The sequence below is a fragment of the Chionomys nivalis genome, chromosome 13 (genome assembly GCF_950005125.1).
Source record: "Chionomys nivalis chromosome 13, mChiNiv1.1, whole genome shotgun sequence".
Taxonomy (NCBI): Eukaryota; Metazoa; Chordata; class Mammalia; order Rodentia; family Cricetidae; genus Chionomys; species Chionomys nivalis.
The window spans coordinates 64,249,518-64,269,899 of NC_080098.1; the positions used below are offsets into that span (position 1 = coordinate 64,249,518).

Here is a 20,382-nt window from a genome sequence, read left to right on the forward strand (position 1 = left end):
CCCTCTCCTCGTTTAAGCTCATGAGCTCAAACAGTCATACCCAGGTAAACCACGGTAGTCCTGAGAAGTCCACTACAGTGGTGGAGCCTTATGAGACCTGCTTTCCAGAATTCTGAGGGGCTGGAGAGCATGAATCTGTGCCTCAAGAGCATAGACCAGACACATATGCATCTTGGGTATAAAACATGCTAATTACAGAGATTGATGGCCATTCAAGATGTTTTCAGAGAAATATCAAGTTTAACATGGAAACCTGCTGTTTTATTCTTTTACCAAATAAACATAATCACTAAAACAGTACCAAGTATGGCTTCTCCTACTGTTCTGAGGGCTCTACCCTGGCCTACCGCCCCAAGAACAGCCCACCTCCTACACAAGGAGGGTCTCAGGCAACTCAGCCATGATTCTTCTAAGGCTTTAGAAAATGCACAAGAGATTACGAGGTACCGAGGGAAACAAACAATGGATTGTTACAGTACATACATTCTGGTGGAAGTCTGTTCTTTCTAAAAGCAAGTCTCTCAGTTTTCTTTCTGCTTTCTGCCAAACTAAACAGGACTCCGTAAACATACTGACGAACTGGCCTATAGAGCAGGGCGGCCGGAGGCAGGTCTTTGTTGGCTTCATCTTCAATAGAAACAGCAATTTTGATTTCACCCTTTGCATGGAAGAAAGCAGAATAATATTGCACATTTTTCATGTTGAATTTACAAGAAACTCACAGCAATATACTGCATCATCTCCATTAATGACATAGCTATTCTATTCCAAGTCAATGGCTTTACAACTTGCCTACAGTGAGATGTTTAGGAGAATTCACTGGCAGTCTGTGGTCCAAATGTATATCCAGAGACTCTAAATTAATCCTATATTACTTTATCTTTAACCCAAAAACCAAGAACAAACCAAAACCACATAGATGAGCCAAAGTCTTTTAAACATTCTATACAGACAACGCCAGACAACAAATACAGAAGAAAGCATGAAGAATCTACAACTTTTATTCATGGATCAAGATGGTCAGATGTAATAAAATTTGTAATTTTCAATGACCTGAATACAATCCAAGGAATGCAGTATTCTGAAATGAAAGTCATATTTTACCAAGCTTCTCCATAAAATGTTACCACATGTTAAAAATGATCTCCCTAAGAGAACTCTTTTTTAAACATGTCCTCGGCTCCTTCCCAGTGCAGTAGGTGCTTACCAATTGCTTCACCATGGTTGAGGCCACAGACAGCTGATAGGACAGAAAATGAAAGCATTCCATCCCCAGCTCAGGTCCCAACATGGCAAGACCTGCATCTGACTCAAGAACATGCCACCCAGAGACAAACAACTGTTGTGTGCAGTAGCTAAGGCTGTTACCAAACTTCTATTGCATGGCATCCCAATACATCAAAATATTCAAGGGATTTTATGTTTATTTGTAACAAAACACACACATGACCTTCAATGCCTATTAAACATGACTTGTAAGTTCTCTTAATAACGACCTTGTATATTTGCTCTTTCACACAAATTTAATTTCAAAATCACTTTTGCCCTTATCCTCAGCACTTTCCTCTTTGCTACCCAGGGGTTAAACGTACTCTACTATATCCATTTACGGAAGGTTCCTCTTGTAGCGATTATCAACATTACTACGAAGCATCACATGACTGCAAATGTCTCAGCCTTGACAATTGCATACCATGGCTATTCAGCTCACAAGAAATAGTATGCATTGTAGTCTAAACTGTCCCCTATACTGAAATATCCAAAGTAGCATTTTTAAATTAAGAAAAGACAGCTGAGTTTACTGTTCCCAACCCTGGACACTCTGTCAATCTTCCCCAGAAGTTTGTAAGAACAGAAAAAAGCTATTAGTACCATCTGCACTCTTCCATGGACCTACCCAACTGCCCAAGCATCAAGGCTGGCAGCACAGATGCAGACGGTGGCCCGGCGCCTCTTACATCTCAAACAGTCTCACAAGCAAAGAGCGTCATCTCTATACATGTTCCTTTGAAAGATGTCTTTTAAAATTTTGGACACTTAACTATACCATAACAAAACTTGCATTTTCATAATTTTGGGTGATTCTCTAAAATGTTTGTCTTACGAGCACAATCTGACCACTGCTATTCATGCACGCATATTAAACAGTAAGACGAGACTTGGAGGCAGTGACAACTAGAAAGTAAATGAATTAAGAGTTAATAGCATTGGCTAAATGTTCTCTGTGTTTGGATGAGTTAGGTGGTCAACAGTCCACCTCATGTGATCTGTGAAATAAGAAGGAGTCTTTTGCATTTACGGACTCCATTTTAAAACAAGCCACAAACGGACTGCAGAAAATAGAGGTGGGGGGTGGGTGAGGGGGGCAGGGCCCATGTAATGAAGAAAACATGCTGATAATGTGATAGTAATAAACCAATTCTTTATGACAAATTTGTCACTGAAGTGACTTGTGCCAACATGAAGACCATAAATCACTGAGAAAATTTAGTTACATAGAGATACACGGAGACATAAGATTAAAAACAATGCAAACTATATGCATATATTTTGCTACACATTTGGTAAGGCACTAATAAGGTAAATTATGACACTCTATAAAAATGATTTCTAAATATGTACATTTTAACAAAATCCTGTATTGCATTTGGGTGCTATCATTAAAACTGCAGTCAGTGAAGGAGAAGAACAAAGTCAAATGCATTAATTACAATAAGCCATTCAAAAGGAGAGCTGTTATTGCCTAAGGACAAATAATAAAGAAGTCAGATATCACTTATGACATTATGATTAACGTGATATTACAACATAAATATGGTGTAAAAAATTCTTTACTTTTACTAAGAAAAAAAATTATGAGCCACAAAACAACATAATGTTTCATTATTTCACTAGTTTCAAAAAAACTTGTATTAAATTGAAGAGGAAAGTAACTTGCTTTTAAATTGCATTTAGAGGTACAAATTTTCATCTTTTAGAAAATTTAGAAACAGGAACTACTTTAGAAAAACAATAAAAAAGTTTACAAAAGTTAAAAAAAGTTATGCAATACTTGAAGCTACTCCAAGGCCCCTGGATAATACCTTCGTCAGGACGTGGAAGATGTAGGGGTACATCAGTCCCTTCTTGTGCCTGTGCTCAGCCACTCTCAGCACCTCAGGTGCAACGGGGGGCAAAGGAGGTGTGGTAATGTCCATGTGGTTCCGGGTGGGCATCGACAGGAGGCACGGGATTGGCTGGACAGTGCCCATATGGCTCCCTTTGACTTCAGCTAGCTGGCTTCCCGAAGAGGCAGTGGATGAACCTTCTGCCTACAGAGCAAAGGGCAGAAGTAGAGGAAAGAGTTCATGTCCCATTCTCATTACCTCAAATATACAAGGCCCTTGTCCACCTAAAATCCACAGAGAGCACAGAGATGACCCCTGCCTGGAGTGGTCAGATCCAGTGCCAACTGAAAGGCAGGTTGGCCAGAAAACACACTCACCTTTCTCTCTTCAGACTGCCTTATGCAGAAAAATGCCACCAACAGACACTGTGCCAAGGAGGCCAGCACACATTGCCTCCTGTAGTGTGGGGACTGGAATAGTCATCTCAGCAAGCAGTCATAGCTCTCCCGACCCTGGGCTCCCTGCATGGAGTTTCCAGCTCTCTGATCATCACTATGTGTTTCTGGCTCTCTGTGCTTCTGTCATCCTTAAGATCTTGCTAATATTTTACTCACTAGGCAACCAGCACTCAGAGAGACTGCATTTGACCACTGTTCTATAGTCAGTAACTCAAAAAACTGAATTCATACCAGGTCTGACAAGGCAAAATTTCCATCTAAAATTTTCTCTAGTCATGAAAAAAGCCCCTATGTAATTATATGGAGGCAAAAGTAAAATAGAATATCAACAGCAACAATATTAACAGCAACAATGCAGGACACCACAAAATCCTCTCTCTAAACCAATGTAATCCCATAAAAAAAAAAAACAAAAAAAGCCAATGACTCAGACCTATAAAGGCCACAAATGATAACGTAGTCCTAGGTGGAAAGTGCTCATTCTGTTAACAATGCTTACACACCGCGGGCACAGGCCGGAAAGTCGAACCACGATGGGTTAACTTAGGATGGTACCAGTACCAGGCAGGGTGCCAGGGAGAAGAGAGACAGAGGCAGGTGCCCTGGCATACTCTGAATTGTCTGAAAAACTGCCCAAGAGTAATTATTATTTGTACAATAAACTTTTTTTTCCTTGATCAGAATGCTGGAAATAAGAACTGCTTATTGCTTGATTTGGTGTCACCTTAAAACATGTATGTTTTTTTGTTTTGTAATAAATGTCTTCATTACAAGGATATGTAACTGAGTGCTAATTTCACCCTTTAATACATAAGTGCCAGATTTGGTCTCAGAAGAACCCGTGAAAAATCCATATAGGCTTTCTATGCTTTCCCTCTTCCGTAGGAATACATGATACAGAGTATTTTGCTAGACTCTTTCATGAACAATACCTGCTCATGAAGTATTTCTGATCCTTATTTCTAACTAATTCACCATTATTAGTTGACTCAGAGTTTTAAAGGAATTTCTGGTACCCAGATAATCCTGCCTAACCCTTTTGAAGCAGGAGTTTTGCTCTTCCTCAGGAACCACAGGTGGCAGACATAATCTTGCAAATCAAAAAGTATTCCCAGAGGTCACTACTAGCAAACAAAAGTAGGTATGGGAAAAATAGAATTCAGTTTACTCCTACTTTTTTGAGACAATGTCTCACTGTTTAACCCTGGCTGGCCTGCACTCACAGATCCACCTACCTCTGCCTCCCCAAGGCTGGGATTAAAGACGAGCTCCACCACACCCAGCTACTTCTCTACTTTAACAAACACACTCCAGGTGCTTTCTCAGTCTTCACACCGTCCCTTAAAAGGAGACACAGGAAGGCTCAGGTACCATGTCCTGGAGAGGAAGGGGTGTCTAGGTGCCATGCTTCCCAAGCAAGCAGACTGGGGCAGTTTAAATAATTCCTTCCCTTCCTGAGCCCCCTGGAAAACATGTGGCTCACCACACATTTCAGAAAGGATTTTCCTTTAACTTGGGCACCAGTGCACATGCGCAATCAGAAACTAAGCAACAGAAGGTATGGGCTCTATACCTTCACTTGGTCTCCTGGGTCTCCTCGTGTCAGTGGTTCTGCATGGCTTCCTGTCTTCTCCCAGGTAATCTTGTTCCCGCCTATGTGGCTAAACATAAAAGAACAGAATCAATGAATACTATGGACTAAACCACCTCACAATGAAAAGAAGGGTTTGAACTAAGTCTGTTGACTCAATAGCAACAGCAATAACTTTTCAGGCTCTAATGGCCTTATATTTTCCCCATAGTTCTATTTCGAGATTATTTCCTCCTGCTTCAAGGGGAAAAGAGGATATATCAAGCCATGAGCAAGAAGTTCAAAGGTGTGCTCACAAGAAGAGTGCTGAGACACAGGCAGGTTGTGGCCCCAAGGCACCTTGACAGTCATCAGGAGAGGAAATCAAGCATCCCACACTTCCAGCAACACCTCTTAGGCAGAACGAAGTTCAATGGTCTCTGGAATAATTTCTAAGTGTAAGGTAAGAACACTCTTATCCCACCTTCGTGAGGCAGGGAAGGATAGCGGGGTGTAGGCAGACGAGATAGTTGAACTCAAGTTCAGAGAACAAGGACAGATTCCCATTTGGAAAACAGCTTGGCAAAGCAGAAAAACAGGGTATGGAAAGAGATGGAACACCAGAAGGACATATTTCAAGCAGCACTTGATAAACTGCAGGTGACTCATGAGCTGTCTGCAGCCTCCGAAAACACTTTACTGAATTTAGACAGTATCTTTAAAATCTGCAATGCAGCAGATGAGATGAGTGGTCTGGGTAAATAAGCATTACTTTATGAATCCTTTGTTCACTTGGGCTGCTCTGGATGTATGGTCCAACATCCATCCTTCATTGGCAGCCCTTTATGCCTAATTACCTGTTTAATACTACAGAACATGCCACTTCAGGATACTTGCTTGCCTTTCCAACTGATCCATGTGGCAAATGGAGAGATTAAAATATTCATTAATTCTTCTACCCACTAATCAATATCATTTTAGTTTTTTCCAAAAGAGGTAAGGAAAGTGTTCTAAAGACTGTCCCATCCATCTTACATCAAGAGTGTTGTTCCACATCGTGACACCCCAGAGTTTCCTTGATCCCACTCACTACATGGCAGGTTCTTCTAGCCAGACTGTAGTCAAAAAAAAAAAAAAAAAAAAAAAAAGAAAGGACTTCCATTGTGTCTAGGTTCCCAGGGTCAGAAAAACCATTGTTCTGTACAATGTCACCACTGTGTATAAAAACTCAGTCACGACTAAACACACAGTGATGACCAAAAGGCGAAATGAACACAACAACCTCTAGGAAGTGAAGGGCACATCACTGAAAACCATGGAGAGACAGAGGAGGCTCTGTCACAGGTCCTCGCCAATTACTTGTTGAGTGCATATTGTCCAGCTAGGCATCAGTAAATGAGCCGCTGAGAATGCGGAGATGTGACACAGGTGGCATAGGGAGGCACAGGGAATGATAAATCAATCAGTATACAGTCAGTGAACAGACCTTATTTCTTATGTGACATAAAAACAGCAAGTTCTGAAATTGCTCTTAGGCAGAATTGCCTGGAATGCTCAATGAACCCACAAGTGTGTATGTAGTGTTCCTGGGGTGCCTGAGGTTACCCCAAAACTGAGTGGCAACAGTAGAAAGGAAAGCTGAAGGGGACTCACTTCTCTGACGGCTCTGCAGTTGAGGTAGAGTCCTATACTACCTAACATCCCAGAGAACCTACATGTGCCTGTTTGGTCATACACATACCATCAAGTTGAAAATACAGTAACACCAAATCCACATCAAGAGGCTATCCATTACTTTACAATGTAAGAAAACAAGGTATATGGCCAGAATAAGAATAAACACTTTGCTTTGAAGAACAGATGTAGTTCATCATTTGACACACCTGGTAACACCTTAAACTTATTTTTAGAACCAGATGTCTCACCAACCAGCATTAGCTATCACTGAATCTCATCTATCCTCCCACGGGATAAATCTTTGATGATCAAATTCAGGCTCAGAGAAGGAACTCTTCCCTCAGCCCCCAAGAAAAAGGCACTGGACTCAGACCTGGACCTATTATTTCAGACTGTGTCACATACTGTGACAGGACAGTCACCTGCAGATGCAGCGCAATATACATGCAAACCACAGCAAGCAAGCAGTCACTTCCACCTGACTCTGTGGAGACAGTTGCAGAGGGAAAGGCCAGTGAGGCAGGGCAAGCTTTGTAGGCTAGCAGAGAGCTGGTAGGCAGCACAGTACTGGGATACTTAGATCACAAGCGCCTAGTGAAGGTAGCAGTGTATTCTAGACATACACAATCCTACTCCACACATGGTCTTCCTTCAGAGAATAAGCAGTCTTTCCCTTGTGGTAGTAGGACATGGCTCACGTTTCCAAGATACCAGTGTTTGTGAGCTCTCTATTGTGATAAGATTAATATGAAACAGCAGACAGCTAGAACATAGATTCTCTTGTTGTAGGAATAAAGATTAAAGTTATTTTCCCAACACATAAAATTCTGAATTGCTTCAATGGAAAGACATCAGAAATGTGTTAAAAGAATCAAAATATAAATGCAAATTCTGGCACATTAGCCCAACCATTGGAAGAAAGCTTATCAGGTGCACACAGCAAGCCATTCTCTCAACCCTGTCCACAATGTCCTTGAACCCCAGAGTAGGGAAACATGAATTCTCTTTGTTAGCCACCAAAAGATGGGTGGGTGGGTGGGTGGGTGGATGGATGGACAGACAGATGGATGGATGAATAATAAATTTAAGGTATATACTTCCTCAAATACTATGTCAAGAAGATGAACAAAACCTTTTAGTAATTCATTAAAAACCAAATCATTGTTTTAGTTTTATATTACTCAAAGGTTAATTTTTGAACAGTGTGACAGTTGCCATTTATTCCAGAATCTTAGTTTATATAATTCATAAACAACCCAGCAACACACACCCCCATCCACATGTGAGTGTGCTGGCGTTTGGCAAGAAGAAAACTACATAACCGTAGCTAAAAATGCCAACCCAGATCCTGAAAGGGCAAAAAGCAGCCCTGCAGGCCTTTGGACATTGGTACTCATCTTCTTGAGCTCATTTTTCACAGGTCAGATGTGATCCTCTGGGAATTGTGTGCTATTAGAATGGGTAGAGGAGAGCTTATGCAAGAAATACTACCATATTACTAGGATACTGTAACTCAAAATCAACAATACATATTGCACATCCTGTTACACTGGACTCTTCTCTCCATGGAAGACATACAACCATGTTCATGAAAACAAAACAAGTCTGTACAAAGTCACAAAACTGAAATGTTCAGCTTCTCTGAATAAGAAATTTCATATGCACACTTAAAAACATCAGTAAAAAGTTAGCAATACTTATCAAGCGCACATTATTTATTAAATATAAAGTATTCATACATTATACTTATATGCACAAATATGCTTAAATAATATCAAGAAAAGGATAGGAAAAGTATAAAGAAAAGAGCCGGGCAGTGGTGGCGCACGCCTTTAATCCCAGCACTCGGGAGGCAGAGGCAGGCGGATCTCTGTGAGTTCGAGACCAGCCTGGTCTTCAAGTGCTAGGTCCAGGACAGGCTCCAAAACCACAGAGAAACCCTGTCTCGAAAAAGACAAAAAAAAAAAAAAAAAAAAAAAAAAAAGACAAGCTGTCCCTCATTATTATAAAATACAGTGTATGGTAAATGCAGAGAAATAAGGTGTTATGCATTCATAAGCTTTGGGAACAGTTCCAGATTGGGAACTGTGCAGAATTCTTTGTATTTTCTAAACTTTTAACTCTACATAATTCTGTCTACTAAAGGTGATAATTAGAAAAATGCATAATGAATAATTTAAAACATCCAAGTTATTTGTCTCCTTTGATTTAAATCTTACAAGCCCAAATAAACCTCTGAAAGCAATAAAAAATAAACACCTCCAATACAGACCCAACTGTAATTCTTAGTCTAAAACTAACTACAAAGGTTCAACAGAGGCCAGGAAAGGAAGAAAAACAATATCAACCTAAAAAAATTGCAATTTAAACAAAAAAGAGAGCACAAAATATGCTCTGTTGCTATTCTGATTGTATGGGGAATAACTTAGTTAGAAAGTAGAACATTTCTTTTAGGTTGTTTTTTTTTTTCAACTACCTGTCCTGGGCCTAGGCAACTGACTGGTTCAGTTGCTGCCCTAGGCATAGACAGGCCTGTTCTCCTCCACAAACAATGCATGAGAAAATAACAAGCCTGTGCAGAAATCACCAATTAAAACTTCTCATCAGCATGCCCATGCAGCCCACCTCTTCTGGTGGCTGAGCTGGGTGGGAAGTGGCCACACACATCACAGAAGACTCCAAGGGAAAGGTGGGGCAGCGCCACCTTACCATTCAGTCAACTGGAGAAACCAAAACGCTAGGCAAGCCTTAAACAAATAAAAGCCAAGGAAGGAGTGAAGCATGGGGACTGCTCAGTTCATGCAGTCAACAAACCTGGCAGCAAGGCCTGCCTATCTACCCAGGAGTCAGCTAGAAGGATCTGTACCCCGTGCCCTCATGGGTAATGCAGTTCTTTAGGACATCTCTGCAGCACAGGTCCCGCTGACAGTAAGTCCACACTTGGCTTCATGCACATAACCAAACAGCTCTTGTCAGAGTATGGGCAAAAACAAGGGTGAAGATCTGCCAGGAGTGGTCCTACCTGTATTCTACTCTTTTGATTTATCTTTAAAAACAAATATTTGATAGTTTAAAGGTTTTAAGCTACATTTTCACCCCCTCAGGGAAAAGAACCTTCCTTTTACATATTTACTGATATCAGTGATACTGTCAATTCATAAGTGTCTTATCTTTTGCCATTTAAGATATTTTACTATTATGTGTATGTGTGTTTACTGTGTGCACACCACATGTGTGTGGATACCCATGGAGGCCAGAAGAAAGCGTCAGATCCCCTGGCTCTAGAGTTAGAGGTGGTTGTGAAACACCTGATTTGAGTGCTGGGAACCCCAGTCCTCTAGAGGCTCACCTATAGAGTGGCACTTGATCTGTCCTCTGCTCTCTAGATTTCCTCACATGGTCATCCTGTGGGGCCCTACTTGCCATCTGCAGACTGTCCTTCAACACAGAATACCATCAGAGCATACTTCCTCAACCATTCCCAAGAAGTGCTCAAGCATTTCCTGGGCAAATGAACAGATAACTTCCTTTCCCTCAAGACTCTCCTAAAAGCATAGTGTTGGTCAAGCCCAAATGAAAGGTAAAATCCTGACTTATTTATTATTGCTACTAATAACTTTGTTTCTGTTTTGCTTGAGTTTTTGGAAATAGGATATCACTCTATATAGTCCAGATTGGCCTGAATCACTATGTAATCCAGGCTGGCCTCAAACCCATAGCAATCTCCAGCCTCAGATTTCCAAGTACTGGAATTGTAGGTGTAAAATACTGCACTTGGTATTGCTTTTATGTTTGGGTACAAAGTCTCATCATGCTACACAGGCTGCCTGAGCACTTAGGCTCACAAGACCATATTGCTTCAGTCTCCTAAATAGTTGGGACAATGACATTACTGACCAGGGTGCCGAGCAACTAAGAGCGCAAGGCTCTGTTTTCATTTGCAGACTTGAGCTGCACATAGCACACTTTACATGCAACTTACTCAACAGTCTACAATCCTCCCTGAGGACTGTGACCCCCACCACCACATTCATAAACCCGCGCTGTATCACAGCGTCTTCCACAAAGCAGAGCGTGGAGTCCAGGGCTTCAGGAACAGGCATCCTCCGTCCTCTGCCACTGTCCTCACATTCCTAACACAGTTTCACATTTATTGTCTTGAACGAGGCAACCAATTCAAAGAATTAAATTCCTGAGTCACACAACTCAGGTCCAACCTTGACATGAGTCTGTGTATGTAACAAACTTCCTGAAGGACACTTTCTCTACAATGGCAGAACAAGAACTGCCAGAATGAGCAGTTCGCATCCCTCTGCAAGAACAAGATGCCCAGGAAATAGTAATTTCTGGGGAAAGATGACAGGAACTTCATGAGAGAGTTCTAAGAACCTGGGAGCAGCCAGCCAGAGTCTTCACAACAGCAAAGAGCTGAAGACAGTCTCCTCCCAACCGGACAGCAGCACTCTTCTCAGTGCCCGTCCTCCACATCCGGTAGTCACCATCTACCCTGTCCAAGTGACTACCTGGACTTGGTTTCTGTAACTTTGCCATTGCGAAGCTCAGAGTCAAAAGCTTTCTTCTTTTGCCTTCTGTGTTTCGCAATTGACAACAAATGATGCCTGTACAGATGCCTTGCTCTTACTGACCCAGTGAAATGTTCCAGAATTCTAGACAGAATTTCTAAGACCACCTGCCAGCTGCCTTCAGGTTTGATGAGAATTACAGCATACTTGTTTGAAATGCAGATTTCTGGGGTGGCAACCCAAAAATTCTGGTTCAAAAGATCTTATGATCTATCATCCTGGTAAACAATTCAGTTAAAAGTACAAATACTTAAAATTCTTAACTTTATTTGGACTTGACACATCTTGTCAATGAATATCAATTTTAGATTTCTCTGGTTCAAACAAAGTGTGCAAATTCAGTAAACACTGATCCAGGTCAGCAGACATCTGCTTCCATTTTGCAAGTAGACACACCCATGAAAACTTGCATTAATGCTGGAAACTGCACCTCTCAAATGTCTCGTGTCTGAGGGCAGAGGTAAATATAACAGGTACCAGCCTTGCTGGCATCCATGCAGTAGTAGCCTGCCCTGGTTGTTTACCTCATGAAGTGGTGCTCACAGTAAGGAGATGGCCTCGCAGGAAAGACACTTAGTCCTTTCCTCCCTTCCAACAGAATACTTTAGGGGACAAGAGAGGATACAGTGATGACTTCTGCCATCCAACATTAACCAACTACGCATTTGTGAATTGATTAGAACCAGGCAGCATTCCACACTTTTGGCAAATGGCGCTATTTCAAGAATGGTGCCTTGAGCTGCATAGTTTAAAGGAGTAATTCAGGGCACCCTTCTCCAGGGAGCCCAGGGGAGTTGCTGTCAGGGGAGTTGGTGCACATGATGGGCCCATGGTACCTTAGAGCAACCCCCATATTTAAGAGGTGACATACATGAGTTACTGTTAAACTCTCCCAGGTTCCTAGGGCTAAACAGCAAGATCTGGCACTAGGCAGACCTCCTCTAGGTACAAAAGCACCTACCTGTGGGAGACCACTTTTAGCACAGACCCCAGGTAGCTACGGAGTTAAGGAAGCCCTCAGGTCACACACCCAGAGCATCTGTGACTGTGCATACTCACTTGGCTGCCCCGCCACTGCCCTCATCATTGTCTGATGATGATGATGTAGAAGAGCCAGGAAAGTAGGCCGAATCCACGTGATTGGGGCTGCCACTCTGGGCTGGGTTGATGGGCGAGGAGCGCTCATACAGCGGTGTGTGCTTCCCCTCATGAGGAATGTTGGTGTAGCTGTTCTGCTCTGTCAGGTTCTTCCCGCTAGTATCCAGGGCGAGGGTAGGCTCAGGGAGGCTGTATGGGTATGGACCCTGGCCTGGGCCGCCCCCTGGGCTGGGCACCTGTGGGACCTGAGGTATAGAACACAAGTCAGTGCAAAGGGCTAGAAGGACCTGAGGCAAGCCTGAATTGGTTGTGTCCTCTTCAGTCATTTTTTTAATTTGACAAATAGGCATCTATTTTATATATCAACCTAAGAATTTAAGGACGTTCGTATCCAAGGCCCATAGCTCTACTTGACTCAGGGGTACCTTACCGCGGGCTTTGCTTGCAGAGGAGTCTGTGGAATGTTGAGCATCTGAGGGGGAACATATGGTGGCACCATCCCAGGCATTCCAAATGGATTTGGTCTGGCTGTTTTGTCAAATGGGAAGAAAATAATAAGACAACTGAGAAGAGAATGACATATCTCCAAGACATCCCTGGGGTCAGCCCAGAGCCCATGTGCCCTGCCCGCTTTAGACGCCCCACTTCCTAGAAACTTGTAAAACTCAGATTTATCATGTGGCTTCACAGGCCATGACTTCCTCATCTTGCTTTAAAAGTGGAAACAAACCAAGCTCAGAGTTCCCAAAATCAGTTTTCTCTTAAGATCAGAGGGCTTCCTTGCCTCTGCTCTGAACAGCACTGGGCAGGGGGAGCACACGTGACCACCACCTCTTACCCAGTTTCCAAACAAGAAACCTACCCCACTCCCAGAGTTCCTCATTCTCCCTGTCTAAAAGTAAAGCTCCAATACCAAACTGTAGGGGTAATTCAAGGTCAGACTACAACTACAAATGCAATACTAGCTTTACTGCTCCAATCTTGCAGGCACAGGGCCTCCTGAGAGTCATGGTGCAGCTCACAAACACTAGAAGAAAAGCAGAGACCTCTGCACACTTTCTCCTGTTCCATGAGGATCCAGGACCCTCACAAGCTGCCATCTATCTCTCTAGCATTCTCTCTCCAAGAGCCTGCAGCTCTCAGCTCTGAATTGCCACAACAGGTCTTTGATCTTAGCTCTTACTAACTAGAAATCCTGGCACAGCTTCCCCCTTTGTACTGAACAAAGAGAATGCACTACAAACAGCTGGGAAGAATCAGTCAGCATGTGTGCTTAAAGGGCACATTTACACATGCATACACACCAAACGTGCATGCACCTGCATATAAGCAACAAGTCTACCAGCTCTTCTCCAAGTGTCAGGTAAAAATCACCACACCTGTTAAAGATGTTCTATGGTAATTCAGAATCACAGCTAAGAGTAGGAACAATAAAATGCTACCAAGTCCAGCAATGCTGAAACACTGTCACTGGAATCACTGTAGAAAGCCTGTTTAATTTCTGGTAGCTGACCTTTTCTACTTAACTTTTCATTTTTACCGGGAGGGGGGGAGAAGATGTTTGGAGACAAGGCTTCTCTGTGTAGCTTTGGCTGTCTTAGAATTAGCTCTGTAGACCAGGTTGGCCCCAAACTCACAGAGATCCACCTGCCTTTGCCTCCCAAGTGCTGGAATTAAAGGCGTGCACCAACATTGCCCCCGGCTACCTAACTTCTGAATACAACAAGGTCTAGACTTCCAGCCTACAGTCTCCACATTTAGGTGGAGATGAGCACTGTGCTGTGCTACTTTTATCTGGAACAACTAACACCTCCCCAAAAAGCACAAACAAATAAAACAATATAACATAAAACCAAAGATTCTCTTTAAATTGTATTTCTATTATTTTTATTTGTTTGTACACAATGTGTTTCCGTCATATGAGTGCAGGAACCTGTGGAGGCCAGAAGAAGATCATCACTGGATCCCCTGAAACTGCCTCACACAGATGCTGGGAATCTAACTCAAGTCCTCTGCTGAGACATCTCTCAGGCCCGTGACAATGGCTTCAAACATACCCCGTGTCTTCACAGAGCAAGCTACTGCTCTCTCATGTCAGGTTCTGTGGTGACTGAATGAACTGTCTGCATTTTCCTAAAATGTCTGATCACTCAGGACCTGTCTCAGGGGCCCACAGGCTTCCCTCTAAATTGGTTCTTCTTTTCCATGCCAGTGCAGCAGCTGAAGAAAACCATGGTCCCCTTCTCGATGACAAGAGTGTCTCAGAAGGGATATAGGGCCCAGTGTAGAGGCAAACCTGCGCCTTCCTATTTCCTTCTGTCCACCACATACTAGAGGCAGGCTTTTGTTAGCAAAGTATGCACAACAAAGGAGAAAAAGAATGCAGGAAGAATGTTTACTGAATGTAGAGTATTTTTATAACTTAAAACAGTGTTAAGTATGACAGACTTCTTCAGGAATGCACAGGAAGCAGCACACACAGCCTCTGAGGTGTGTTCACTGACTTTTCTCCCAGAGACCCCAAGCACAGGTCCATGACCCACCCCAGTGACTCACAATGCCCACAGAGCTGCCTAGCTTTTGCTCTATCTAACTGAGATACTTGTTTAAAGGAATGGTGTTAAACTGGGACCACTTCCAGATAACTACAGGCATTACAGTCCAGTCCCTACTCCCAGCCCAACCTAACAAGAGGCTAGTCTGTTAACTCAGAGATACTACATTAAACAAAATACAAAATAGTAGCAGTAAACTTTAAAATGTTCTGGAACTAGGAGATGGCTCAGTGGATAAGAGTGCTTACTCTGCAAACAATAAGACCTGGATTCAAATCCCCAGCACCCACATGCCTGTAACCTCAAGATCAGGCAGCACAGGTCGGCTAGCCAGCCTAATGGAAAAGGCAAGCTTCCAGTTAATGAGAAGTCTTGTCCCCAGGCAATAAGGTAGAGAGCAAAAGAGGAAGACAACCTATATATCTTACTTTTTTAGGGATGTTAAAAATGGAGCTTTGGAATCTTTGATTCAAAGAACAATATAACTCCTGTTGTTGACATTAGCTTTCAATGATTATTTTATAATTACTGAACACTCTTTTCAAAGGGAACATTTACTGGGTCCTGAAAGTGCTTTAGACTTTATCTAGTCATTGCTCCCTTGTCACAACCCCAAGACCACTAATCTTTTTCATTGTCTGCACATTCTGTCTTTTCCTATGGAAATATGGGAGTATAATCCACACAGTTGGAATCATGCGGTATGAAACCTTTAGTGTCACTTCTTTCACTCAGCAATGTGTACCTAAGTTTGCTCTGTGATTGTGCGTGGCTGAATAGTGCTACACTATACTAGTGGTATAGTTATGCACATCACTCTCCTAAGAACATCCTGGTTGCTTTCAAATTTGGACAGATACAAATTAAATAGGTATGAGCATGCATGGCAGGTTTCTGTGTGAGCAATATCCACAAATATGACTGCTGGATCATACTGTCAGAATGTGTTTTGCTTTATGAAAAGCTGCCAAATTGTCTGATAAAGTGTCCATCCCATTTTACATTCTCACCAGTAACAAAGTTGTTATTATTATTATTATTGTATCTTCATTAATTTTGTGTGAGTGCATGTGTGTGGACACCAGGCACACACATGACACAGCACGTGCATGGAGGTCAGAGGACAGCCTGTGAGAGTCATCTCTCCCTCATTCATACGGGCCACAAGAATTGGATTCAGATGGTCAGAAGTGGCAGGAAGTACCTTTAACTGCTGAATCATCTCAAGAGCAGCAATAGACATCTTGTTACTTCGCATCCTCAACAGTGTTTGATAGTTTTAACCTTCTAGACAAGAGTGTACTAAGAGCTCATTTATTTTTCCTAACTGGTGGTTTGAATGAGAATGGCCCCCATAGGCTCATAAATTTGAATACATAGTCTCCAGTTGGTAGAACTATTTGAGAAGGATTAGGTATGACCTTGTTGGAGGTATATCACTGGGGCCAAGCTTTGAGGTTTCAAAGGCCTGTGCCATTCCCCAGTAGTGCCATTCATTCCCCAGTAGCGCTCTCTGCTGTGGCTCTGGGGTGAACTCTCAGTCCAGTCTGCATGTTGCCATACTCCCCGCCATGATGGTCATGACCTTACCCTCTGAAACTGTAAGTCCCAATGAACTTTTTCTTTTCTAAGTCGCCTTGGCCCTAGTGTCTCTTCACATAACAGAAAGGTAGCTAAGATAATAAAGAGGGATCGGTGTCACCCGTGCAGACACTAGTCTGTGTTCACGTAACTAGCAGGACATTAGTACTTGTGTCATCTGTCACTTTAAACCACAAATTCTGAAAACTCAGCTTAAATTTTTCTCATGCTTGTGTTCAGAGTGGTGATTCATGACAAGCTGTAGCTATCAGTGTGCTGGGACACAAATCACACCATCCCTAGTATGTGTATGTTGACACGCAGCACAGTGCATGTGTGGGGGTTGGCAGACAACTTGCAACAGGGGAATCATACTCAAGAGGACAGGCATGTCAGCAGGTGCCTTACTGAGCCATCTCAATATCCCCTGTACTTACTTTTAAAAATCTAAGAGAAGGCATAAAGACATTATCTAAACACATACTTTTTTTAATCCTTCAACACCCCACGAATCTAGCTCACTGGTAGAATGTTTGGATACTGATGTCTCTTTAGGCCCCCAGCATAGGAGTATTGAGACTCTAATGACCTTTACCAGGTCAGGTCCAGAGAAAGGTCCTTCATAAGGTGAGCGTGCTGTCCTTTGAGTGGACTAATACAGAAAATGAAACGGGATTCTCAGTCAACTCTATCCGTAAAACACTTAAGTATCATTTGAAATATGATATTTCAATATGAAAATATGAATGCACTTCACAGACATAACTTAATTTAAAATTCATCTTGTTTACATAAAATGCCTTCAACATGGTTACCAGTCTTGATCAATGCAATGTCATATGTACAATCAGTCATCCCTTGGTATCCCCAAAGTATTCCAAGGGTATTCTGGTAACTCCATTATCCCAGTGGATACCAAAATCCATGGGTGTCCAAGTGCCTTCTATGTATGGTATATTTGCAAAGAACCTGTACACAGAGAATCCATACACAGAACCTGTGTGTACCCTCATATGTACTTCACATAAAAAGACTTAAGAACAACGACTAACTGCAAGGTAAATGCTCTGTTGCGATATTGCATTATTTGGAGGGGAAATGGTAGGGGAAGATCAGTATGTTTCACAGTTTCCTTTCCTTTACAAACATTCTAGGAACTTAGATATGGAAGGCTCACACTACCTTTCTCCTTTCTTCCTGTCCTTTAATACACTGAGGCACTGTGCTGCTCACATAATCTCAGGTAACTGCATAGACAGTAGCTGCTGCTTACTATCCAATGGGCTATGGTCAGGAAAGCTGTTTCTAAAAGGTTCCTGTGATAGACAGTTGGTCCTTAGTTTGGTGGTACTGAGGGTGATGGATGGAACCCTCAAGAGCTGGAGCACAGCGGGAACTCCTAAAGACCCTTGGATGAGCTTTGTGAAGCCCAGTCTGTCTCTCACTTCCAGTCTCACAGTATGCTCTCTTGTTACAGTAGAGTTACCATTGTGGCCCATCTGCTATGAAGTCCTCATCAGAGCTGAACTGATTCCAGTGCCACGGCCCGAGTTTCCAGAAGTCTCAGCTAAATAAACATTTTAAACATTATTTTATTTGCCTATTTACTGTACACATGTGATACAATATGCATGTGGAGGTCCAAGAACAAGTTATGGGCATTGGTTCTTTCCTTCTACCATGTGAGATGTGGGGATGGAACTCAGGTTTGGCAACAGGGATACCCTTTACCTGTGATCCATCCTGCCAGCCCAGTCTCAAATATTTGGTTATAGCAGTAAAAACCAAAGTAATAGAGAGAGGAGCCAAATGTTGGTACTCGATGCCTATCCTCCTCCCTTAGCAGTCAGGCTTCCTGACTATTCATTCCAGCACTCCATCACTGAGTCAATCATTTGGTGCCCTTTAGGCCATTCTGCCTATAACAAACACTTCACATACACTTTCTCTTTCATGTTCATGCAGTGAAGCCACTACAACAGAACACGAAGCCCAAAGCCAGCAAGTGGCTGTATTAGATGGACCCAGACACACAGGCTAGTCTTGATTTCATGTTCTCTATTACCCCAATTATGAAACATCTCCTGTGTGCAAAGTATACAGCAGATATACCCTAACTGACAGAACAATGTATACTGTCTCATTCTATAAACTGTGCTCCTTTTCCAAGAATAATGCCAAAAAACAATCCATTACTTCATTCCCTTGACTGAAAATCTTAGTGGCTTAATTCACTCAGTCAAGTGTTTATCCACAGAGTATGCAGAATAGGCCCTGACTCCCCTGGTTCCTACTCTCTGCGGGTGGAAGAAGATGTGAGGCAAGGCCCAGCAAGCACTGAAGACAGTGTGTGAGGACTGTAGCAACTGACAGAAAATGCTGAGTGCCCCCAGAGAACAGACACTCACATTTGAGTCTCATATACCAGTTGCCCCAAATCCAAGGCAGTCAGGGAGAGGAACACCAGACCTAGTAGTTGGTGCAAAGGCCACCACCAGAAGCTGGCTTCGTCCACTCGAGACAAAAAAGTTATTGTGCCATGGGCCTGAGGGGCAAGCTGTCAGCAGGCGGGGTTACTGTGCCATAGGCCTGGGAGCAGGCTGTGCAGGGTCAGGTGCAAGCAGAGCAAAGAGATAGGAGTCAGTCCAGGTGTGATGGGAAGCCAGTGCAGGGGTTTAAGAGTAGTATCGTTCATGTTCTGAAACATTACTCTGACTGCTCTGAGAAAAATGAACTGTACAGTATAGAACTGAGTGAACAGAATACCAAGAGAGAGGTGGGGTGAACAGATGCCCAGGCACCCCTAGTCCTTCAACCCCACCTCCCATTTGTCATGCCAAGCCAGCATCTCTGGTCCAGGTTTCCAATGCCTGACAAACACTCTGACAGAGCACCACGCATGAATCCACAAACAACAGTTCTTAGGTTCTGGGTAACGGTGCTTTCCACACAAACCAGATAACTTAAGTTTGTGCCCCAGAGCTCTCTCAGTAAGAGAATTGTCTCTTGAACTGTAGCCCACCCCCATACATGCACAACAAACATAAAAACTTTTTAAAAGTATAATTCCCACATATATCTAATGAATATTCCTATTTTGCTAACGTTTGGCATAAAAAACAACATCAACAGGCTGGGGTGCCGCTTCTTCAGACTCTTCTTATCTCTGCTGAACCTGCCCTGCTGTAAGGGAAAAAAATGGCTATGGGGGGGGGGGTTGGAGAAAGAAGAGAAGAAAGCAGAAGATGAGCTACTGTCAATCTACTGCACTGTGTCCTCAGGAGACTTTCCTGCTGTGACCTGAAGCTGTCTCCATAGCCCCTAATTTTCTCTTAGAAGCTGATACAGTCCCTCTTAGGAACTACTAAGAAAGTGGGCCACACCTCTGTAAGGGCAGAAACTAGTACTTTCAAAGAACAAAGTTGCTACACATGGTGGTGTGTATCTTTAATTGAGCACACAGGGGCTGAGGCAGGTGGATTTCTCTGTGTTCAAGGCCAACTTGGTCTTCATACAGAGACCTTGTCTCAAAAAATAAATAAGTAAACATATGAAAGTTGCTGGGGAATAATTAAATCTCAGAATTTCTACAGTTAATGGCAATCACATGGGGGCTTTGTTTACTTACCTAAGTAATGTGGAGGGTGAAATGGCATAGGCTTGCTAGTTGCTGAGTAATATCCAACTGCTCTCTTAAACCGAATGACTTTGTCATCTGTTCTAGACTAAAATAGATGTAGGAAAGCCTTAGTT

The 20,382-nt window shown here is 42.7% G+C and overlaps 1 protein-coding gene across 2 annotated transcripts in view; it reads right to left on the minus strand.

Annotated features, from left to right (window-relative positions):
• Nucleotides 1-20,382, minus strand: part of Fam120a (family with sequence similarity 120 member A) — an 85,644-nt gene that overhangs the window by 30,923 nt on the left and 34,339 nt on the right. For both annotated transcript variants that reach the window (XM_057788049.1, XM_057788048.1), the window contains exons 5-10: nt 20,258-20,354; nt 12,924-13,021; nt 12,455-12,738; nt 5,139-5,226; nt 3,084-3,311; nt 484-658 (exon numbers count right to left, since the gene is read on the minus strand). In XM_057788049.1, coding sequence (XP_057644032.1) covers nt 484-658; nt 3,084-3,311; nt 5,139-5,226; nt 12,455-12,738; nt 12,924-13,021; nt 20,258-20,354 — 970 coding nt within the window. The remainder of the gene's footprint in view (nt 1-483; nt 659-3,083; nt 3,312-5,138; nt 5,227-12,454; nt 12,739-12,923; nt 13,022-20,257; nt 20,355-20,382) is intronic.